Here is a 21,992-nt window from a genome sequence, read left to right as displayed (position 1 = left end):
AATTACTGTGGACACAAAATTTGAATTTCTTTGCCTAACTACCAGGCCTAGAATAGCATCAGAATGTTTGCATCACACTTCACAAACTTTTTATATTTCGTCTTTAACTTGCTGCTTATTGACTTGTGAGGAATACTCATTTAACTAAAACTTGTTCTTTGTCGCATTGGAAAAAGGAAAAGGTTCGACTGGAAGAAAAGCTAGCTTCTGTATATGGAGATTTTGGTGAAAGAATTGTAGGAATATGGATCTGAGTGAAGCTTCAAGCTTAAATAGGTTGGAGGTTTTCCTAGGTTTATGTGGAGGTTTCCCTGGGTTTACTACATAGATAAACGAAATCCAACAACACATGGATGTTCAGATTCTTCTAGAGGCTTTTACTTGATTAGGATAATCTTGATTTCAAGAATTTTAGGTTGTGAGCCAAATTCTGAGGTATTGAAGTGTTCATTGATAACCAGAGACAACTTTGAATTAAAAGCACCACCATCTTTGGAAAAAAAAAGCTGCCAAAGAAAAATTGGCAATACTAGCTAAAGCATCAGATTCAACAAGAAAATCATGCCAGAATCAAAACTTGGTAGAGGAAAAGCTAGTGTACTATAAGTTTTTTATTTTTAGCCTTTGATTCTTTGGTAACGTTAGTTATTTTATATTATATATGACAAGCAAATTTTAATAGTAGCACTACAATAAAAACATGAAATAGAAACCAACTTTAGAGACTATTTTAGAAACTAAAAAAAATGTTTCTAAATTAGTTTTTATTATTGTTAAATAGTTTTTAAATTGGTATCTAATTACCTACTAAGGTTTTAACTACCAATTATTTAGTTTCTAAATTTGGTAGCAAAATTTTTGGTTACTCTCTTGAAACGTCTAACATGTGTCTATTGGTGACTCTTGGATTCCAAAATTCGAAGAGAATCAGATAAATTTTATGATCTAAAACTTTTACAGAATAGAGTTATTTATTTCTTCTTCTATTCTTTTAGTCTTTCTCTTGTGAATCTTTCTTGAGATTTTTTATAGATTTCTTCTTCTTTATTTTTCTTTGTCGTGCTTCTTGTTTTTATTCCTATTTGTTCTTCTTCTCCATCCTTAACAAGCTCTTCCTTGTCCTTATTTACATCAGGTCCTTATTCCTCTTTTTGCTACTATTGTCAGATAGAAGTTTAAACTCCAATGTAGATTTTTACTTTCAACCACTGAAGCCAAGTAAGTGGCAATCTCATAAGCAACTAAAGAGTTTATTGTTGCAAGCGACATAAATCGTCACGTGAAAGAAGCGAGGTAGGTCAAGTAACAATGAAATCGTAACATTTGGGTTACGCTCTTAAGTAGAAAGAGTTGTCTCTTAACTATCAATTATAACTTTTGTCCTAGTGGTAAACGCTTAATCCAACAATTGGTGTCATAGTCAAGTTATAATTTTGGGGCAATTATTGAAGAAAATTGTTGTAAGGGGCATCAATTGTCCCATGGAGGAGGTCAAAAGTTAAGTCACAAATGAATTAAGATGTTTAGGCGGCTATACTCTTAAGTAGAAAGAGTTATACCCTAACTATCATCTATAATTTTTTATCAAGTGGTAAGTACTTGATCCAACAAATATGGATGAAGAACCTTCTCAAATAATTAGGAAAGGGGCAAGATTATTCTCTATTATTTAATGACAATATGTCTTGCTAAAAATTCAATCCTTCATTCTAGATGCAAGCACATTAAATTGAAGTATCATTTTATGAAAAACTTGATAATTGATGGAGATTTGTTGTTGTTGAAGATTTCATGATCAAAGAATCCAATTGATATGTTGACCAAGACTATCACAACAAATAAGTTAAGGTTTTGTATTTGTCTTAACTATCCTTCAAGGATAATTGATTATAAAGGCACTACACTAGGTGATGATAATCAAACTCCAAAAGGGAGAATTACTAGTAATTTAAAGTTTGGTTGTAGACCCACATAGTATAATATTGAGGGATATTTTTTTCTATGTTGGTATATAAGCAACACATGATAAAAAAAAAAAATAAGCATACCAAAATCAAATATTTTCTAATATAGTTTCGTGTTGAACCATGTTATGTTCTTCTATGATTTCAACACGTAATGTCTATACTTATATCTTCAACATTATGTGTTGAACCACGTTATGTTCTTCTATGATTTCTTTTCTCTCTCATCTCTTTTTGTTGCTCTACTCCTAATACCTTTAAATTATAATAAAATCTAGAGTAAATAGTCGGTTCAATACAATAAATATTTACATATTTCACTTTTAGTATGATAAAAAAGAAGTTACCGTTTTAACAACAACTTTAATTCTATTAGTTTTGTTTTACTATATTACATGTTTTTTTCTTTAGTAATTGACATATGTGTTTATTAAAAGGAAAATTAATCTTAATATGTAATTAACTTTGACTAAACATTTTAAATTTTACAAAAAGTAAGAAACTCTCTTCAAGGTTAATTGCAAATTAATTTTAATATTTTTTTAATAAACACAAATAACAAGTAATAAATACTAAATACACTTCAATGATAAAATGTAGAATGTTTGATTAGATAATAAGACTATATGAAGTTGTTGTGAATGGAATCCTCTTGATATTGACATATATGGAGTGATTGAAAGCACCAAGAACACTCACCCGACCATAATCCGCATAACTGATTTAGCTACATATCGTTTCTACAATCATGGAATTGAATGAATAAACTTCATTCTCAGTAAAAACTACTTTCATTCAGGAATCAAATACCAGTTCTAAAACCCTGTTCTAAGCAATACCACTTTGAGTAAACTAATTTGAGATGGAGGAAATTTTAATTCTACTTTTAAAACTTGTTTTAAGAAATACCACTTTTTTTAAGTAGTTAAAAGGTTTGATCCATTCGATTACTATAGTTTGGTGAATGTATAATTTTAGTTTCTGTAAACAAAATTAATTGCATATGTGATTATTTACTTTTTAAATTAAGTAATTTGTTCTAATATGATACATTTTTTTGCTTAAATCCACTTTTTTGTTTTTATAGATTTTCAAATATGTGATTTGTGTCAATGTCAAAAATTTAATTGTATATTTAATTATTAGATTTTATTAAATTAAGCAATTTTAATTCATTATTAATATTTTTCAATTTGATGACAATTTTGTTTACGTAAAATATTAATAATAATGTTCGATTATAAGTTTTAATATTGTTATCACGAAACGTGTGTTAGTATTTTTTTAGTAATTAGATGATATATTATCTTGGACTAAAATTGCTTAATTTTGAAAACTCGTACTATTGAAATTTTATGGGCACCAAAATTACACATTGACAAGAGTATGGGATAAAAATTAAAGAAAAAAGTACAAAATTTCTATATATTTTTTTTCTTCTTTTAGCTGTGTTATTCTCTGAAGGTATAGTTTTTATAAACTACAAAAAGAAAACAAAATTAAGTACTCTTAAGTCAAGCACAAACATTTCAATTAAATTAATAAATAAATGCATGTACACTTTTATTTATTTATATCATTGTCAACAATATTACAATAAAATTACTAAATAAAAATAAAAAATATTTAGTTTCTATTATAACTAAATTAAAAATCATTTTAAAGATTAAAAAAAGTTATTAGTTTCTATTATTGATAAATAATTTTTAAATTAGTATCTAATTAGCTACCAAGGTTTTAACTACCAATTATTTAGATTCTAAATTTGGTAGAAAAATCTTAGTAGCTAATTAGAAACTAATTTAGAAACTATTTATCAATAATAGAAACTAATTTAGAAATCAGAAAAAAAAAATATTTAAAATGATCTCTAATTTAGTTAATATAACAACTATTTTTTTTCTTCTAAAATTGATTTTTATTTAATGATTTTCTTGTAGTAAAAATTCTCATATTTTTGCATTTTGAAAATATACCTACCTAACAACTTGCTGATAAAAAAAAAAAAAAAAAAAAAAAAAAAAAAAACCTACCTAACAACTCAATCAATTATATCTATTTTATTTTTTAATTTAAAATATTAATATATCATTATATTATTATAAAGGACTATCAGATGAATGTTTTTACTACTGAGAATGTAAAAGTTTTTTTTTTCTTATTACAACGGAGAACATCCTTGGGTGATAAAGTACAAGTACCTTACAAGAAGGTCCCATAGCCCATGAATGAATGTGTGTGGGCCTTAACTTAATGGAACAATGAATATCTTATCATCACATCACTCCTTTATCTAGTTTTATAACCAAACCAAAAACTCAAAGCAAGGGAAATGCATGGAAACCACTTGATGGGAAACCTAATAACATTAACAACCTCCAAACATCTCTTCCTTTGTTTCTCTTTGTTCTATCTCTTTTTCACCTATCTCTTCCTTGCTCTTTACGTCATTTCCTCTCAATCCAAATGCCTTTTAAGATCACACCCTTTTGATCCAATTCAATCTTCTTCTCTCTTCTCCTACCCTTCTTCCTATGGACAGCACAAGTATGCCATCTCAACCTCACGTTCTACCTGCTCTTTTCCTCTCAATTTTTCAGGTACTATTCACTAATGCTAAGGCTTGTTATGACCCCACAAAATGTTTGGCCACTTTTTCTGTTTTTGGTATGAAGATAGCCTCTTTTGGCTAAAGGGAGTTGGGTTCTGTGTTCAGATTACTGGTATGTTTTGAAGGAGATTCAGAATTTGCGTAAGAGCCATGAATGTTCTACAAGAAATGTGAGGTACATGCAGATGCAGGGTGCTGGTCATAGTTTCGGTGGGAATCTGAGTAATCATTTAAGGTTTTCTTATTTTGATCACCAAAACGATAGCAGGGAAGTGCCATGTGGCTTCTTCAAGAAATTTCCAATTAGTGATTCTGGTTAGTTCCTCTCCCTCCCTTTTCTATGTATTCATGAGTTAGTGAAAAAATGATGGAGACTCTTAACTTCAGTGAGTATTAAGAAAAATAATGAGATAGATTTGAAGCGGGAAAAAGGTATTTGTGCAACTTATGTTCGAGTTATATTATATGTAATATGTATGACAAAATACTAAATGAGAATTTCTCGAAACAAAAGTAATATATATATATATATATATATATATATATATATATATATATTTTAAGGCTAGGTGTAAATAGTCTTCAGTCTTATTAATAAAATATTGAATTAGCTTACTACAATGTAAGAAATATTATTTTTATTAAATACTTTTTTTTAAAATGATATCGTTTTGATTAAAAAAAAAATAAGAAACTAGTATTAAATAAAGATTAATTTCTTACCAATAAACTGAAAAAGAAAAACATGAGCTTTGGATATAAACCTTTTAAAATATGATGGATAAAAGAAAATTGAAATAAAGGATTTGGGTCTATTCAAATTTTAAGAATACATGCATATATGTGTGTGTGAATAAAAGAATGACTTGAAAGTATAAAGTAGAGAAGATGGCAAAACATATGTTTCTATAATACAAGTATCTATAATCAAAATTATAAATAATGAGAAAATTAATTTTAAAACGAATGAAGTTACCGAGAGTAATTTGTTGTCGTGAAGTATTTAAAGTTTTATTATACTATTACAAATCCAACTAAATATATTTTATGGTGGTGAATATTGAAGTTTAAAACAAATAATTAAACTGGAAAAAAAAGTAAGAATAACACAAATAAGTATGATAAGATAGATTCATTATAGTAACAAACATGACATGATTATAACCAGAAAATACTTATGTGACATTTACTGAGAAAAGGAGAAAAAATGATTAAGATATCTTAGAGACACGAATTAGAAGTATTAAAAAGAGATTGCCTAGTAAATAATTTGATTAGAATTATGTTTTTAACTAAATTCAAACAAGATTATCAATGATTCATATGGTAATATCAAAATTAAAAATGTTTTCATCATAATTCATGTTCATCCTTTTTTTCTCTCTGGATATGCAGATCGAATTGCCATGGAAAAGTGTGAAAGTGTAGTTGTAGTTTCAGCAATATTCAATGACCACGACAAGATCCGGCAACCTAGGGGTCTGGGGTCCCAAACACTAGAAAATGTTTGCTTCTCCATGTTCATAGATGATGTTACCCTCAAAGGGCTTCAATATCATGGCTTAATTTCAACAAAATCAAGTGGATACAAGATAGGTGTGTGGAGGATTGTGAAGGTTACAAAAGAGGATTTGTATCACAACCCAGCAATGAATGGTGTTATACCAAAATATTTAGTTCATAGACTTTTCCCAAATTCCCAATTCAGTGTTTGGATTGATGCAAAGCTGCAACTAATGGTTGATCCATTGTTGCTCATTCATTCACTTGTTATATCTCAGAATGCAGACATGGCTATATCAAAACACCCATATTTTGTTCATACCATGGAAGAAGCAATGGCCACAGCAAGATGGAAGAAATGGTGGGATGTGAATGCCTTGAAGATGCAGATGGAGACCTACTGTGCAAATGGATTGCAGCCGTGGAGTTCCAGCAAAATGCCATACTCATCAGGTAATTGCATCTTATGTTCTTAATATCTTTATTGTTTTGTGTATTTACATGTTCAACCTATCAAAAATCATCATAAGTAAAACTTTTTAAGGTAATAGTTATATGAGAGGTTTGATTGAAAAACTTCTCAACAAAATGAGTATTTTCTTATCTCTTAAAAAAGTCATTAAACTTATCAAATATGATCATTTATAGGATTATAGATGATAATGCAAAAAAGTTGCACACTATTTACTCATTAAACTATTTGTTAAGGGAATTAACTCTAATCCACCCTAAACTTGCATGGCCTGTAGTATCATGAACTTTAGAAAAGGTTTCTTCGCACATTATCATTTATGTTTGGAAGCTTCATCTAAATTATTACTATGGAATCAATATAATTGGTAGATGTGCCAGACAGTGCATTGATCCTGAGGAAGCATGGACTAAGAAGTAATCTATTCTCCTGTCTTATATTCAATGAGTTGGAGGCTTTTAACCCAAGAGACCAATTAGCTTTTGCATTTGTTAGAGATCACATGAACCCCAAGTTGAAGCTGAACATGTTTCAGGTTGAAGTTTTTGAACAAGTGACTGTGGAGTATAGGCACAATCTCAAGCCAAGTGATGTTTCCATTGCCAAAAAATTATCTATGACAAGAAAAACTGTGAGGGCAGAACCAGATTTGTTGCATGAAAATGGAAGCTGTAGCAGCAAGTGCCAGCAGTATCTTGCTACCATGTGGGGTCTTATCAATAATGCCCCAAGACCAAAGAATGAATAATTGTTTGATAAAGAGGTTCAAGAAACAAATCAAAGAAAAAATATAACTTCATAATTGGATTTGTCTTCTAACAAAAAAGGAAAAGAAAGATTCTTCCATTAAGAAAGAGAATCTGGAAACATGCTCCAGTTTAACCGGACTATTGTGTTCTTTCTGCATCCATGACTTTTTAAATAAATTCCTTTTGTTTAACTCTTTTTACTTTTGTTTGAAAATGTTGAAACTTAAGAATAGTGGTGATATTTTTCCAAAATCCAGAAGTAGCTAAGAATGAAGGGAAAAAGAAGATTCGTGGCACTTAGCAGCAAAATAATTAATCAGGAACTTTTTTCTGGAAGAGGGATTTATCGAGAAAAATTAATATAAGCTGGGATAATTTGATCCTATGTGAAACCTGAAATTGTCAATGGCATAAAATAACAAAATAATAACTAAGATCCACATTTTGGTCCCATATGATATTTTCAGTTATTATTGAAACTTTCAAGCTAAGTTCTACTTATGATTTATTGTTTTTAATAGTTTTATTCAATTTAAGGGTAAACATAATCAGGACCATGGTATTTTATAACAGATTCAAGTTATAACATCATCTTAATTCCAAGTGATGTCCAATATTTTTAACATATATATGTATATACTTTTTGTTAATATTATAACAATATATAATATCTTACACTGATATTATATTTACATGGATGTTACCTGTGATAAAATATACCTTTTAAATACTGTGTTGCATTTCTTCAACTATATAGTTTAATTTCTCGTAATATTAAAATTAATATATGATTAGGTAGTGAATAAATTTCAATAAATAATCTCATAAGAATTTAGGATCAAATAGAAATTAAAACAAACTCATCACCCCAATTTGGTCCTATAAATATTCCTAACCCCAGTCACCAGACAATCATGAATTAAATTTAAGAGTAAATTAAAATTAAATTCTTTACAATTTAGAAAAAAAAAAATCGAATTCCATATAATAATTCTAGTTTCTGAATACTTACAGCTATATATTTATAAGGATATATAAGCCATGGTAAAAAAAATCAAAGATTAGTACAATATATTAAAAAAAAGCCAAAAATAATTAGGAAAGTTTTCTGTAAATCTCCAAAAAAGATCGAGCAAAATCTGAAATAAAAATAAAAACGCAATTTCCTCTAAATTTTAAGCTATCACACACACCTAACACTGAAATTGTCACGTCATATAAGAGTAAGCACAAAAAGGACATATCTTTTAACAACAATCAATAACCTCTATAATGCAAACCTCTGTTTATGAAGCATCTACAAACTTGGCGTCTTTTAAAGCCTACCCATCCTTCACCATTGGGTAGAGGTTGCTTCACAACCCCACTAACATAGAAGTCGAGAACAGTACCTACGCAATTTCTTTCAAAACTTTAGCTGGTACCTGACTGAGTTTTACTGTGCCAGCAGCATTTTATATATTTTACTGGCTACCAACAATTGCATGAAAATGGTACAGAAAAAGTTATCTTTCTTGGCGTAATTTCCCAAAATTACTTGTGGGAGTTGAATATTAATTCTCGAACCAAAAATCAACGACTTGGTACTTTCAACAATAGAGTAATACAACATAATATAGTTGGAGAATTTAAGGTGGGAAAACCCAAAGTCATGTAAACTATATACGATAGAAGAGTACAGAAAGGGGTATTTAAACTGTTGCAGGGTCGTTGATCACGCCCAAGAAATCATCTTTTATGGTACCTATGCAGAACTGCCAAAAGAAAACGCATTATATCAGGTGAGTTCTGAAAAAACATTGAAATTTAAAACCAGATAAAATATTCAATATGCAAAGGAAAAGCTTATCTGTGTCTCTACACTTGTCATTTTAAAAACTGAACAGTTGCAAAGTTCATATCTATAGCACTACAATTGATGGGAAGGAAAACATAGATCAAGCACGTGCAGGAGTATTAAAACTTTAATAGCATACAATCTAGTATCATATGCTTGCTAAAATGATATTAGTTTTACAAGGCCATCAGCATCATTAGTTCTTTCACACAAGGCGTACAAGATAATCATGTCATGGTAGGAACAATACAAGCAACATGTGACATCAACAAGTTGGTAAAAATATTATCATTCTCATTGCATGCAGTAACTGGAGAATATCTAATCATAATTTTCTCCCGACAATCAAGGGTTTACTAATAAAGTAAAGCTGCAGCATGGAGTAGCAATGCTTCGTCGCATACCACAAATATGGGCGTAAATTTATAACTCAATCATGATAGCTAGAAACTTTTCTTGGTAAAATTCCATGTTGATTTTGGACCAGGGTTAAGTTTAAATATGGACAAGAGTTACAAACACAGTAAATTACCAGCAAACAAGCATAAATTAGCATTCCAGAGATGTAAAAATATCACCACTTTCATGATATTCACATACTACTGCAACGATAGTGGTCATGAGCTAAGCATTAAAATTAGCAAAAAAACTGAAAGGTTCTTTTCAGAGGCATTTGTAATTGTGAAAAAAATGTGGGAAAAACAAAAAAGCTATATCCTTTACAGAGCTAAAAATCTTTCAATTAGTTTAAATTTCTCAAAACAGAATTTAGCATAAAACTGATGGAGCTTAAATTAAGAGCATTCAACAAAATAAAGTATAAGGCATGATATAAAGGCATACAATCTCAGTAGCATCCACTCGAGTCCCAATTATCTTAAGTCTCACTTCACTATCTTTTTGAATCTTAACCTGCAAAAGACCAATTAATTAAAATAAAAACATAACCCATAATCATCAAATAAGACATGACAACAAACAAAAAATATAAAATAATTTGCTCTCTTCTTTTCCATTGGTGAAGTAATAAATGATACATACAGATCCATCTGAAGTAGTGTAATTTGGCATGTCTCCAGACTGGAACTCCATATCATCCGGAATCAACTAAAAGAGAGAGAAAAAAAGAGTCTCAACAAACAAATCTATGTATAAAAAACTATAATTACAAGTTGAATTGAAACTTTTTCAGTTTCAAAGTATTGCCATAATCTATTTCAATTTAATGAAAAAAAGGGAAAGTTTTAATGGTTTGAGATGTATGGTAAGACTAAAGCAAACCCATTATGATTGAGAATTTTAGATGGTTTGCATGCCATGCCGCCAGTCATCCCAGTATAAACTGATGTAATTAGTATCAGCAAACAGAATATAAAAGGAGGAAGGCAAAAAAAATCTAGGAGAATCTAAGCTCTGAATGATTACAACTTAAAGTTGGCAAAATCGCCTGAATTGTAATCACTCCTGACCCTCCTTAAATGCATTGCACCCTCTTTAGGTGGCCTCCTCCAGCCTCCAGCACTTTCAACCAATTTTGTGAGGGTGTGTTATCTCCTAAAGCCCAAATTCAAAGAGATAACATTCATAGATAAAAGAAAACAACAGATGGTTATATCATTTTTATTTCACTCCTGCCTTTGTCCACCTTTAGATAAAGAGAAATTAGGAAATAGTTAGAGAATATAGATTAGAAATGAAGTTATCTATATGTAGTTATCCTATTCTAGCCCAAAATAATTCAGGCAGTCTCCCTACCCCAAGTTCCAATTGGACAATCTTGGGGTTGCGAAGTACTTTTGAGGGTGGTGGATATCCCAAAAAAATATCATTTGCAATATTTTGAAATAGCCAATATTGCATTCCAATAGCAACAACCATAAATGAAAAACATAATTTTAGGATTCAAATTCTAAAACTTCCATGGAATTCCAATGACAGGAATAATACAGGACACATAAGTTTAGTGTTTAACATGAAGAATAATAGTAAGAATCTTTTAGATATAACACATTATAAAAGACAAATAATAAAGGACACATAAGTTTAGTGTTTGACATGAAGATCAATACTAACAACCTTTTATATATACTATGACATTATAAAGTCACAAAAACTTACGTGGTTGGAAACAAATATTTGTACAGGTCCAGCTTCAGCAAAAAATCCCATCTGCACAAACAGAACTCAACCGCCATAAACCACAATCTCCACAAATTAGAGTTACACAGCTTCCTTACTCTACAGAGAAGGAACTATACAAACCTTGTTCACCATGGTAACAACAGCTTCCAAGATCTCCCCCTTAAATGGTCTGAAGACAACACATTGGTACTTAACTGGAAATGTCACAAACCCTGTTCCATCACGAATTAACCCTTTCCCTATGTTTTCTATCCCTGTAACTGCCACCACAAATCCATGTCGACCACTGCAGAATAGTTAAAAATCCAAAAGTTAAATCCATAGGTCCAAACCAGTCAGTTAGAGAGAAAAGCTTTGTTGTCCATGATCTAAATTATATGCTTGGCATGCAATCAAATCACAAGATACTGTTACTAACTAGCATTCCCTAATTATCATCCAATAATTAAAAAAAGTACATATTTTCCTACTCTCTTTTTTCATTTAAGCACCATGAAGAAAAAATATCAATGAAGCACAAAACACCTGCAAGTGCCTTCCACATCTTTCATTAGCTTGGACACAAGATTATCACGAAGGTTACGACCAAAGTAGCGTGGATGGAGCTGCATATTTCGCTCCAGCACTATGTGGAAGAACATTTTCGCGTTTCCCCTTTTCCCCCTTACCCAACCTTGACTGTTACTCCTGGCCACAAAACTCAAAATAAGAATAGACTCAAAAAATACAATTATAAGAAGAAAAAAACCCAAATTTTTTTGTTGAAAAATAGAATTACGCAAATAAGAAGTGACATAAGGAAAACCTAATGAATATTATGTTTCAATCTTCCTCAACAACGTTCAAAACATTAATTGTTACACTAAATGCGAGAAGCAGGAGCGTACCCAGTGAGTATGCGAAGTTGAAAGGTGAAAGTGAGGTAGAGTATGGTGAAATGTAGAGAGAAAGAAGGTGATGTAGTAGTCTCAGTGATGGCACCTAAACCAGGTCGCACAATAAGCTTAGTGAATGAGGTAATCAGTGTGATTGTGATTCCTAAGAATAGGGTTTTCAATTGAAGAATTTGATGAAGTAACAAACAAATATTAAAATTAAAAACTCACAACGATTTCTGGGAGCGGTGAATGGTGTGAGAAGATGCGGCACCAAAGGACGAATTAACACTGTCCTTCTATCTGTCTCCGGCAGCAATAAAACCTTTTCTTCTTACTAATTTTTAATTAACACATAATATGACTATAATAAATATAATTTAATTCAAACAAGTCAGGATGGCCGAGTGGTCTAAGGCGCCAGACTCAAGTTCTGGTCTTCGAAAGAGGGCGTGGGTTCAAATCCCACTTCTGACACAAAATTTTAGATTTTATAAAAATTTAATTTTTAGTTTTTATTAAAATAAAATAAAATCAAGATAACAATAAATATAAAATCAAATATCATAAAAGAATATTATACGCTTTTTTATTTTCTGCATATTTAATTTATTTAACTTGCCTTTTCCTCTTATTAGATTTTATTTATTTATTATAATCCAAAAAAAAAAAATATTCAAAACATTCTTTGTGATATTTAATTTTATTTCTTTATATTATTGTTATCTTATCTTAATTTGTCTTTATTTTATTTCTATATATCCTTTATTTTTATTTGCATTTATTTTATTTCCTTGTATTTTATATTATAAAATTTAATTTTTAGATTTTTTAAATATAAATTATAAAATTTAATTTCAAACTCAATATTTTAATTTCCTTGAAATTTTAAAGTCTTTATCCAAACATATGGTTAATGTGTTTTCAAACTCATTTTTATATATAATTTAAAATAGTTTATAATAAAACATATTGTTTCAATAAAATAAATTAAAATATCTTAACACATAAAAAAAAAAGCAAGGTTAGTGAAAATATAATTTTATAATATGCACAATTAAATCAACAGAGAAAACTAAATTATATGAATCAATTTCAGAATTATTCAATCTTTTTCGAATCCCAACATAAAACAATCTCATAGATCCCACATGGATCTACACATCTAGGATATTTAACAAACATAATAACAACTAACGTCTTCCGGAAGATCCGTATTAAATAAGTCCTACCAAAGACTAACACTTGATCCAAAGATTACCAGTGAATCTAACAAAAAGAATCAGGTAAGTTCAATACAATCCAAGTCGTGCATCTCATATGTCACGGTGTGCATGAACTCCCCCATCAACTTTTCACCACCTAATATCTTACTGTGACTTAAATCATCAGTGAAGTTCGGAGATCTTTGTTACCACATAGACATCAATACTTAATACACAAACAAACATATATCAGTTCATACGTTATCTCAAATGTATGAATTCAATTTCATACAATTTTCATCATACAGTATCATTCAAAATGCCATCCACAACATTCAAAACTTTATTTAACATAAAAACAACAACACTTAAATACTAAACCATCAAAATCTAACATTTTTACAAGTTTAAATAATATATAAACAAACAACACAATAGATAAACACACAACATCTCTACAAGAGAAAATTGAATATTAGGATCACGTCTCCTCCACATTAAGATATTCTAGCATAGGGTGCTATTAAAATTAAAGTTAGCTTCCTTTGCCTGTAATTTCTTATCCCGAGAAAATTTTTGTTAAGGTAAGAGAACCACTCTAAAATCTAGGGACCTAAAACAAGTTACCCAAACATTACCAAATTTTAGTATGTGGTAAAACAAGTTGAGAACAACATTTTTCTCAACTATTTGAAAATCTGATCGGGTAGAATTATTATTTTTTTTTAATGTTAGTTAAGATTTCTTAATCAACAATAGTAAAAATACTTATTCACATAAATAAGAATTACTTTAGATGTTATTTTTTTTATTAATAATATTTTTCCACATAAATAGGCTAAAATTGTGTCATAATATTCTTACTAAAATTGTGTCATAATATTCTTAGAGTTTTCTCAACTAATATCAATAAATCTTTTAGGTGACATTAGCTAGAAAATTGATTTGTAGTGTTGTACACCAGATGTCAAATTGAGTCCAAGATAAATAAAATAATTATGCAAATTATTTTCTTATTATTATTATTATTATTCAAGATAAACATTTAAAATGGTGTAAAATATATCCTTATAAGAGAGTTAGAACCAAAAATATAATGTTAGAATAACAAAAAACTCTTAACAAAATATAAATAAAATAAATAAAAAATTAGATGGACTGACAAAATTACTTTTACGCGTCGAGAATATAAGTTGGAAAAAAATAAGCGCATCATATTTGGTTTGTAGAAAATTAGTTTTTTAAATGTTTTAATTATGTTTAGTAAAAAAAATTGTATAAGAATCTAACTTTTCTAAGTAATTTTTTTTATTAAAATATATTATATAATTCTTATCAGGGAAAACATATATGGTTCTTCATGTTTTCTAGAGATAAAAAATAACAATTTTGAAAAATAAAATATAAATAATTTTATTAGGTAAAAATCAAGGAGTTATGTGACTGAGTTTTATTTAATGATTTATATAGTTACAAAGAGTATATAGTTATGTATTTCATTAAATAATGAAATTATTTTAATTTATAAAGATTAAAATTGTTTAATTAAAAACATTAAAAAAGTCATCTCATTTATATAATAATATATATCAAACTACTTAATGAGATAACAAATTAAATGAAATTAATAAATAGTAAAACAAATTGCGGTGAGCGTGGATCGAACACACGACCTTCAGATCTTCAGTCTGACGCTCTCCCAACTGAGCTATCCCCGCTTGATGTTTATATAATCTATAGTATATATAATATAATCATTTATTTATAAATTAATATTTGTTTATTTATTTATTTGAAGAATGTTTATAAGAAACTTGACCAATAAATTAATAAAAGAAGATAGCCCTTATGATTTATGTCATCAATTTACGAACAGGTATAATACCATAGAGTGCTTGAGTTTAAAGTATTCATGATTTCTAACTCGTGGATGAACAGCAACAACATAAGCTTTCATTTGAAGTATTGTGAATCTGTGACCCTTAAGATATGCCACTCAGTATCTATGTTGCAAAATCTAAACAAAAGAAAAGTATATTATAAAGATTTGCTTCTAATCATGTATTCGAAAATCATATTCAAATGAAAAATTACAAGTTCACATACTGCTTCCACAATTGTCTGTACATTCTGTGGTCAGTGTCCACACGCACACTTATAATATTCGTAATACATGTGAAAGAAAGAATGTGCATAGAAAAATACGAAAAGAGATGTGACATGCACCAATCAAACTTCACCTTTTGATGAATGCACTCTATCTTCATAAAATCACCTCCCACTTGCATAAAGTGCAGGCACCAAAAACTAAAGTGAAAACAAACCAATACCCTCTAAAAAATGTAAGCTAAAGAGAGAGAGAGAGTCTCATATTAGTCAAACAAATTCTCAAGTGCATTTCTCTTTCTTCCACATGCAACTGGTAACAACTCCTTTTGAGTTTGGCTTTGAGGAATGTCTTGGTTAGATGACAGAATTGACGACTCACTTCCTATAATCACTCCTTGCTTTTTCATATATTCCAATTTGTCTTGGAAGAGGTAAATCAATCCAATGAAAGAGACTTCCACAGTGAAAAGGATAGTCCAAAGTGTGGTGCTTTTTAAGGTTCTCTCATGGTAGGCTTTCAAACCAGTGTAAATGTTGATGATCCCCACAAGAGAAACTACTGTCCCTAGTATCCAATGTATTAAGTACCAATAACTCCTCTCTTTATTCCCCCTGCAAAACTCAATTACAAATTGTATAGCATTAAGATTACAATATAAAGCATGCTTTGAAAATTCAAGGGCTTTCACAAACACAGAAAATGTTAGACCAAAGAGGTGAAAATTTTGATGAATGGACCTGTGTGGTCTGAAAAATCCAATCAATCCTTGCGCCAATATTGCACCATAAAGTGCCAGGCCTAACTTTTGATGGTTGTTATCAAATGAATTTTCAAACTTTTTCAGGGACATAGCAGCTCCAACTGTGGCAAGAAGTACTGAAAGCATCTGTTAGATGAAATGTTAGACTCTGAACAATGAAGATTTAAAGGCAAAAAATTGCATATATATATACTGCATCCAAATTAGAACAGAAATTCACAGCTTATTTTAATGTATATTAATTCCTAACTAGTTTAGTTTGTTGATGATCAAACTATTGTTGTTAACTCAAAGGAAGCAAAGTAATGTAAAATCTGTGGTCTGAAAGGAAAAGAGATAATAAGAAAAAGCACTTTGTGCACTAAGGTAGAAAGGCAACATGTCATAGGTATATACAGCCTTCAAAGAACAGAAAATTTACTGCTGATTTTAAATGTATAAAACTCCTAATTAGTTCTATTCAAATGATAATCATGACATAGTGGTTAACGAAAACAAATCAAAAGCACTATAAAACTGTGGTCGAAAAGAAAATACATCATCTAAAAAGCTCTGTACTCTCCACTACTAAAGTTAAAGTAAGCTATGATTATGTTGTAAAACAAAGATCAAAACTTAATGATGACAAGATGTAACTTTCAAGAAACATCTTGTACCCTAGAGTCTACTTACTATATTACCTCTACATGAGTAAACCCAATCTTGACTATTATACATGGTAGAAGGGTCAAGATTAGGTAGCTCCACTCATGCCACTATACTTTCCCTACATGTATATGAAGTGCATGCTAAAGTATGAATAACTTTTACTCGAACAAAAAGAAGAGATATGACCTGAAAAGCAACATGGAGATAGAAGAGCACTTTACTCCTTCTAGATCCGGGTTCTGCCTTAATGGACCCTCTGATGATAAGTATTCCTAGTGGCATTAAAAACCCGGTTGAAGACCAGAGGAGTAGTCCATGTACTGCAATATCAGATGTCTTCTGCTGATTTACCTGATATAACAAAAGACAAATAATGTTTAACCAGAAGGGTTGGTGAAGAAGAAGCAGATGAACATGAAGAACATTATAAATGAAACTACAAAGAAATAGGTACTACCTTGTAAACTTTGTTATTTGTGTTCTTGTGACTACTAGAGTGATTCCCCTCCTCATAGGCCATGCAGTGACTGAATAGAAGAACAGAAACATAAAATGAAGCCACAGCAATGTGCACTGGTTTCCAGAGGGTATGCATTCTCCCAACCCAACAAGAGGTGAAACTGAGCCTACAAATGGCTACCCTTAAGCTCTCTCTCTCTCTATATGAGTTTTGAAGCTAATGATGGTTTAGGATATGATTGTTTTTTGGGATGGCTAAGGGAGGTTTTAAAGTGTGGTGAGGACTTCATTCCTCTACTTTTTGTATAAGAAGCTTTACAAAAGGATGAGATGCAATATGAATATACTAATTAAAGTGCAATGGTGCTTAGTTAGCATAAGTCCAACATGGTTAGTTGAATGTAAATGTTGGAAGTATTAAGAAGTGAGTAAAATGGCAAAAAAAGTAAGAGTTTCTCAATTTGAAGGTGGGGTTGGTTGAGATTTGCGTACCATGTCATGGACGAGTTGAATTGAGAAACAAAGAGGTCAAAAACATACATACTAATGCACTTGACTTGAGGAAGTGGACAACATTAAGAGACATCATCACTCCATACCCATTGTATTCTTTACTTCAATTATTGCTTTCTTCCATTTGATACTTTGAAAATCCCTATTGTATGTATAATTATTTGATCATTTTATTATAATAATATAAATTCTTAAATTTCATTATGAATTATTAAAAGATGGCTATATGAAGGTTTTGTTAATAAAGATGAGGTGCAATTAGTGTTTTTTTTTTTACTGTAATTTTTAAAAAAATACAAAAATAAGTAAATCGACCTTGGGTGACCATTTTTGCAGACAAAAATCGTTATTTGATGCAGGACTTTTGTTTAGATATTTTCTTTTCTTTTTTAAGAGTAGAAGTTGTGTTTTGAATATCAACTTTCATTTTTTTTTTAAGCTCGTCACTAAAATTGTCCTTAAGAAATAAGTAACACAACTTCTCTATTTTTAAAAAAGAAATTGATGTCATGCTTGGAAGTTATGCTTTCAAGCATGACTTGTGTAAAAAAATTGACACTCGTTTTCTTAAGTACGATTTCAGTGACAAACATAATAAAAGAGTTAGAAATTAGTAGTTGCAAATCTTCTACTTTCAAAAAAGGCAAAAAGAAATATTCAAACGTCTTGCATCAAATAACGATTTTTTTCTGAAAAAATTGTTACCCCAAAACTGATTTACCTATTTTGGTTTTTTTTTTTTAAATTACCCTTTTCTGTAAAAAAAAACACAAATTATAATAACAAAACCATATATAGGGAAACCAGATTTTAAAAATATCATCCTTCATATATAACAATCAGAAGAATCCAACTTTTTCTGCATATAATATAATGCTCTTAGTTCATCTCAAACATTTTATAAATACAGTGAACATCATAGTGTTACTATGTATTTATTATTTTATCCTTAGTTTCGTAACATTGTTGATGACATTAGAGTTAAAGTGATTTTACATGTATTCAATCTCTCATTACCCAAATTTGGCTAAGATAAAAACAAGAGTTAATTTATAGTTAAAAGTAAATTTTTTTAAAACTACAATCTGCAATATATAATTATTCTAGAGGAGAAGGCATAATATAACATCTCTATATTTTTCCCATATCCAATAACTATAATTTATATAAATATCAAAATAAATGTGTGGATTTAATTATGAATATGTACCATCACTACTTAATTAAGATCTTTTTTATTCTTAATACTAAAATTTTCGAACATACATTTATTGTAAACACAAACAAAATTTCAGAAACCTTTAAAGAAAACAATTTGAAAACCTTTTACTATATCTTCAAACAATTATTTATAAGCAGAAACACAATAAACTCACTATATCTTTAAATAAGACTCACTATAAACCGATTTTATGTGATAAATTAAATTTAAATTATTTTTTATATTTTTCTTTCCACGTAAAATTAGTCACTTTCAATCTATAAAAATTATCCAAATAAACTTTATCGTTTCGAATTAAAGACATTATATTTCACAGGAACATAGTCAGTGTGCTATAACCTTTTTCTAATTATCTTTTTAACCAAAATAACAAAATATTTTGACTACTTTTTGCTAACCTCACATGTAGTGTTGCATTCATCAGTGATGTCCTCATTAAAAGTGTGACCCAATGCTTTCAAATTAATTTCAATGGCCAAATTTTTAGTGGCCAGGTTGTACCAATTATATATATAAAAAAGAAACATATATTATATACTTCAAAACTTAAAAAAAAAACTCTGTATTTAAGCTTTTTTATTAAAGTAAAAAAGCAAACCTCAATTAAAACATGTAAAATCTTGATTAATCACAAATGTTTCATACAAAATCAAAGCATTAGTCAACTTACTAAAGTTGACCTTATGAATAAAGGGTTTAAGTCATTTTATATGTACTTAGTATTTATTACATTCTTGTTTAGCTTTCCTTATATACTAAAACAAATAAAAATTAATGTTAAAATATTTTTTTAAATTGTTTCCTAAAAATTTCACTAGAATAGGTTTTTTTAGAGGAGCTTAAGGATAGTTTTAATAAAATATTCATATCCTTTAACCAACACAAACGAGTCTTAAACCTTAATCATGTATTTAAGGTGAGAAGCATAAACCTTAAATTTGTACCAACTTCTCCAAAAAAAATTCTAAAAAATTAAATAAACTTCTTCATAATTAAATTGTAATTTATTTTTCTTTCATCTTCTGATTTTTTTTTTTTCATTTACCCAATTTGTAGCTTTCGAATGTATGCTTCTTGCATACCACTTAGCCCTAAGAAGTCAAAAAAATCACTCATTATTTAATCTCCATAAATAAACATTAATGAAGTGATTAAAAACTATTATTTTTTAATTCACACAAATAATTGAGCCATGGTTCAACTATAATAATAACTAAATAGTATTTCAAGATATTTTATATTAATTAATTAAATCATATACTAATATTAATTAAAAATATGAAATAAATAAACACCACGATTTGAACTTGAACTTAGTATAATCAATATTGTGATATGAAGGAGTCCATAGTGTAGCAACAACACTAACCTGAACCGTAAGAGAATCAACCAGTTTATATTTATCAAAATGTTCTTCTTGTTTAAGAAAAAAGAGTCTTGATCTCATCCATAAGGTACGGATATGTAGAAGACCATGACAAAGGTGATAAAAGAATCACAATCTTCAGAAAGGTCATCAAGAATGACCTCAATGTGTTGTTTGACAAAAATCAGTGTGCCAATAGCAGCAAGAGAATCCACCATTTTCTTGATGTCCAAGAGATAGGTGTTAATGGTTCGATCTTTCTTTGGATTCTCGAGAAGAAATTTCAACTTCTTGATTTGAACACATGTGTGAGAGGCAAAGCACGTGGTTAATTTGTTCCAGATCTCAACATTAATGTCAAGACCCACCATTCTTGTCAAGAGTGGTGTAGTCATGTAGGCAAACATCCAGGCGACAATGAGATGATCATGTTGCTTACAAAAAAATGTATTATATATTAAGGTTACCACTGATGCATCAACATATGAGAGAGAGAGAGAGAAAGAAGGAATCTATGAGCGATTAAGAAACTTGGACAATATGAGACTATTGATGATGAGGAAAACTTATTCTCATAAAACAATTTTTTATCATTGAGATTCAACGTGATCAAAATTGTAAAATAATGTGAAGATTGACTGTTATCATCATTCTTAGACCTGAAATTCATGAAAGAGGAGAAAATTTCAAAAAGAATAAGACTTATGCATTATGATGTATTATGAAAGAAAAAATAAATAAATAAAATAAAATAAAATAAAATAAATATATATATATATATATATATATAAAGAGGATGACAAATGACCCATCATACCCAAATAAAGCTATACATTATTATTCTTGTTATTTTTCGCACTCAAAATTTAAAAATTACATTACTTTCTAATATTAGTATTTTGATATGATAAATTCTGATTCAAATTTAAATTGTTATGATAGTATATATGATATTTAAGACAATCAAACCTAAATAGGTGAAATCAACTCTAAACTATAGTATAAACGTGATGGAAATGGAAAGATAACTCCTTATATGCTTAAATGTTGTCGATTAAATCGGATGATCATAGTCATACCAAAAAGGTACCAAAATTTATTGTTATATATATATATATAATTATAATTATGCATCAATTAATTATATTTTTATAATTTTAATATATTTTAGAAAGACCCTATGATATGCATAAACTTAACTTTTTTTGGTCTATTTTAAAACCTTGTGGCAGACCATTGAACATATATTATCAATCAATAATTCAACCGAGCTGGACAAAGGTTGAATAATAATGGCAATCATTACACTGCCATTGTTTTCAAAGATTTGGCATAAAGTCAATATCACCACCATAAACATTAACTATAATTCATAAAAATTCCCTTTACTTTCTTTTTCTACCATAACGTATAAGGTGTGGAAGATTGGAACTAAAACAAGGCAGAAACAATACATTTTTCTCGCAAAATATATTATATTTAGACATTTTTCGTTCTATGAATTATTTAAAAAATAAGAGAAAAAGAAGTATTTCCATAAATTAATTTGTAAAAAT

General features: G+C 29.2%; 3 protein-coding genes and 2 non-coding genes across 9 annotated transcripts; 2 read left to right on the top strand and 3 right to left on the bottom strand.

The window, feature by feature from the left end:
* The first annotated feature begins 4,297 nt into the window (after positions 1-4,297).
* LOC137809731 (alkaline ceramidase TOD1) lies at positions 4,298-7,352 on the top strand. Of its 2 annotated transcripts, none has more exons than XM_068610820.2 (4): positions 4,298-4,564; positions 4,681-4,890; positions 5,971-6,531; positions 6,922-7,352. In XM_068610820.2, exons 1-4 carry the CDS (start codon positions 4,315-4,317, stop codon positions 7,296-7,298), a joined length of 1,398 nt encoding a protein of 465 aa, XP_068466921.1. In that variant the 5' UTR covers positions 4,298-4,314; the 3' UTR covers positions 7,299-7,352. The 2 variants fall into 2 exon arrangements, with proteins under 2 accessions (XP_068466921.1, XP_090155546.1); XM_090299420.1 differs by having other exon boundaries at positions 4,299-4,564; positions 7,086-7,219.
* A 1,457-nt stretch (positions 7,353-8,809) lies between these two features.
* NRPB7 (DNA-directed RNA polymerase II) lies at positions 8,810-12,513 on the bottom strand. Of its 4 annotated transcripts, none has more exons than XM_068613557.2 (8): positions 12,385-12,513; positions 12,166-12,259; positions 11,804-11,965; positions 11,399-11,564; positions 11,255-11,305; positions 10,178-10,243; positions 9,980-10,048; positions 8,810-9,053 (listed from the first exon to the last, which is right to left on the bottom strand). In XM_068613557.2, the coding sequence occupies exons 3-8, from the start codon at positions 11,917-11,919 to the stop codon at positions 8,991-8,993; spliced, it is 531 nt and encodes a 176-aa protein (XP_068469658.1). In that variant the 5' UTR covers positions 11,920-11,965; positions 12,166-12,259; positions 12,385-12,513; the 3' UTR covers positions 8,810-8,990. The 4 variants fall into 4 exon arrangements, with proteins under 4 accessions (XP_068469658.1, XP_068469659.1, XP_090154817.1 ...); XM_068613558.2 differs by having other exon boundaries at positions 11,804-11,956; XM_090298691.1 differs by lacking the exon at positions 11,804-11,965.
* A 33-nt stretch (positions 12,514-12,546) lies between these two features.
* Positions 12,547-12,630, top strand: TRNAL-CAA (transfer RNA leucine (anticodon CAA)). The gene has a single exon. It is a non-coding gene; the product is annotated as a tRNA-Leu (tRNA).
* A 2,373-nt stretch (positions 12,631-15,003) lies between these two features.
* TRNAF-GAA (transfer RNA phenylalanine (anticodon GAA)) lies at positions 15,004-15,076 on the bottom strand. The gene has a single exon. It is a non-coding gene; the product is annotated as a tRNA-Phe (tRNA).
* Positions 15,077-15,393: 317 nt separating this feature from the next.
* Positions 15,394-17,811, bottom strand: LOC137811722 (cytochrome b561 domain-containing protein At4g18260). The gene is made up of 4 exons (XM_068613560.2): positions 17,334-17,811; positions 17,063-17,227; positions 16,206-16,354; positions 15,394-16,079 (listed from the first exon to the last, which is right to left on the bottom strand). The coding sequence occupies exons 1-4, from the start codon at positions 17,469-17,471 to the stop codon at positions 15,731-15,733; spliced, it is 801 nt and encodes a 266-aa protein (XP_068469661.1). The 5' UTR covers positions 17,472-17,811; the 3' UTR covers positions 15,394-15,730.
* Positions 17,812-21,992: the final 4,181 nt, after the last annotated feature.

Source organism: Phaseolus vulgaris, chromosome 2, assembly GCF_051622355.1.
Source record: "Phaseolus vulgaris cultivar YP4 chromosome 2, ASM5162235v1, whole genome shotgun sequence".
Taxonomy (NCBI): domain Eukaryota; kingdom Viridiplantae; phylum Streptophyta; class Magnoliopsida; order Fabales; family Fabaceae; genus Phaseolus; species Phaseolus vulgaris.
This window is presented reverse-complemented; position numbering and strand designations above follow the sequence as displayed.